Raw genomic sequence first — 2,202 nt, forward strand, 5'->3', positions numbered from 1 at the left:
TTCAATTCTTTAGGTGCGTTTCTGGAGTCTTGCCACATATAAAGAGAACCAAATTTTGACAGTAGTTCGTCCGTTCGTTATATATATGTTTTTATGCATTCCTTAACATGCTTGTTCATTTGATCACGCCCACGCAGGGGTAATGCGATCTCCATGTCATCGACCAATATTGAACATTTACAGCCAATCCCTGAGCAGTAATCAATTCTTCTAGTGAGCTGTCACTCGTTCAAAAGCTGACATGATTACCTGAATAAGTTTACTGTGAGGCTGCCGATTACTACAGAAGCCGGTAATTACCAAAATGTTCAGCTCGGAGAGGTTGAAACTATTTCATCTCTGCCTAGCGCTAATAATCGGTAAGTGCAAAGAATGTTGTACAATCAAGCGCGTCGCTTCATCTACGTTTATACCAGTAAAAACTGTTGTTTTTTATTCGTTGACAGGCCGATGTCTCTCGGAACTTGTGCTACAGTCTCCGTCTGTCATAACCGCACTAAAGGGCGATTCCGTGCAGATAAACTGCACCTATGGCACATCCAGCATTTATTCCATGATGTGGTACCGCCAGAAATCCGATCAGATGCTAGAGTATATAATAATGCGTAGAATATCTGGGAGAGAAAACAAAGGTCGCTTTAAATTGGATCTCTCTACCGCGGACAGACGCGGCCAGTTTACTATCGAAGGAATCGAAGCCACGGACAGAGCAGTGTATTATTGTGCAATAGAGTCGCACAGTCCTACAAAACGCATCGTTGCCCGCACAAAAATCTTTCTACTCTTCACAGCTGCATCCGGTTCCAACGCGGCAGAGTGGTACTTGTAAGCGTTCAGCGGCACTTACTGTGCCTGTTGAATTGAAGACGGAATAATTCAGGGTCGAGTCTGGCAGCTGCGTTTCAGAAACAGCCAATAGAACCGTTTGGATCTGCTCACTGAGGATAATTGGGCCGTTTTATCGAGCAACAACTGAAAGCTGCACTCTTCCTTTCTTCTCAGCGAAGCTGTTTTCCTGGTGCAGGATTTCTAGCGTCCGGCTAGAATATTGACCGCAGCAGTATGGATACATATTAGAGGCAGGAGATTCTGCATAATTACATTGCAACAGGAAGTCCCACACTTCGTTTTGGATATGTATGCAAGAAAAACAGAATCTCCTTGCATAGTTGCTGCAAGAATAACGTGGAGAGAGAATATGTTAAATATATATATATAACGTATTATATCTTTCAAACAAAATTTGCCGCTCGGTGATCGTACTCGTTAATAAATACGTAAAGCCAATTCTCCCTTCGGCTTCGCAAGTATAAGTTTTAATATAGTTCGGAAACTGGTGATCGCAGAGGTTAAGAGAGCTGCAGTCGCCGTCCGGGTTAATTCCATACTGGAAATTCCAGTTTTGAACACTCTCTCGTTTCTGAAACTTCTCTGAACACATTTAATAAACTCTCACATGTGATTGAATTTGTAGAAGTACCATTTGAAAAATAAACGCAGAACAGCATATGATGTTTATTTGACATGTTAGGCATTTGTCTGGCCTTCCCTGGGATGGATCGTCTGCTTCTCAAAGGAGAGTAAAATAAGATGATGAACATTACCATTGAGGAAGATAATAGAAGTGTTTGTTGGGAATGAAACATGACTGCTGACAGTGGTCTGTGTAGGGTAACGCTGCATCTAGTGATAGGAATGTCATTAGCTTCAACACAATTATGGAAAATTATAGATCATGTCACTGTGGTATGCTTTCAACTAGAGAAATTCCACTTCTGATGGTATGATAGATGATGTTGCCAGTGTTAACTGAGACAGGCTATTTTCTAGCAAAGGAAAATTTAGTAAGTGGGAGACAACTAAATGTAAAATATTTAAAGTACAAAGTTTCTATATGACTGTCGGAATAAATAATAATGATTACATCATCAGGGGCACACGGTTCTCAGGGATATTGAGATCCTCGTTCAAAAAATGGAGCTGCATAGGAAGAAATGAGTTACTTTTGGAGAACAGAAAATGCAAAATGATATTTATAGAGGAAATCAGTGTCGGACGTTAAAAAAAAAGGTGGTTTTAGCGAAGAAGGGAAAGCAGAATCCTCAGGCCGTCTTCACAGAAACTCAGATCTAAAGCGTTGAAGAGATAAAGTTGCCCTTCTGAAAGAACGGGTTGATCATCTATCCAGGGAGGCAAAAGCGA

At 41.1% G+C, this 2,202-nt stretch overlaps 1 gene segment (V, D, J or C); it reads left to right on the forward strand.

Annotated features, from left to right (window-relative positions):
* The first annotated feature begins 304 nt into the window (after positions 1 to 304).
* On the forward strand, positions 305 to 829 carry LOC134352454 (T cell receptor alpha variable 1-1-like). The segment is given in 2 exon segments: positions 305 to 359; positions 447 to 829. Coding segments are annotated over 2 exon segments (438 nt in total).
* Positions 830 to 2,202: the final 1,373 nt, after the last annotated feature.

This window comes from Mobula hypostoma, chromosome 10, assembly GCF_963921235.1.
Source record: "Mobula hypostoma chromosome 10, sMobHyp1.1, whole genome shotgun sequence".
In the NCBI taxonomy this organism is placed as follows: Eukaryota; Metazoa; Chordata; class Chondrichthyes; order Myliobatiformes; family Myliobatidae; genus Mobula; species Mobula hypostoma.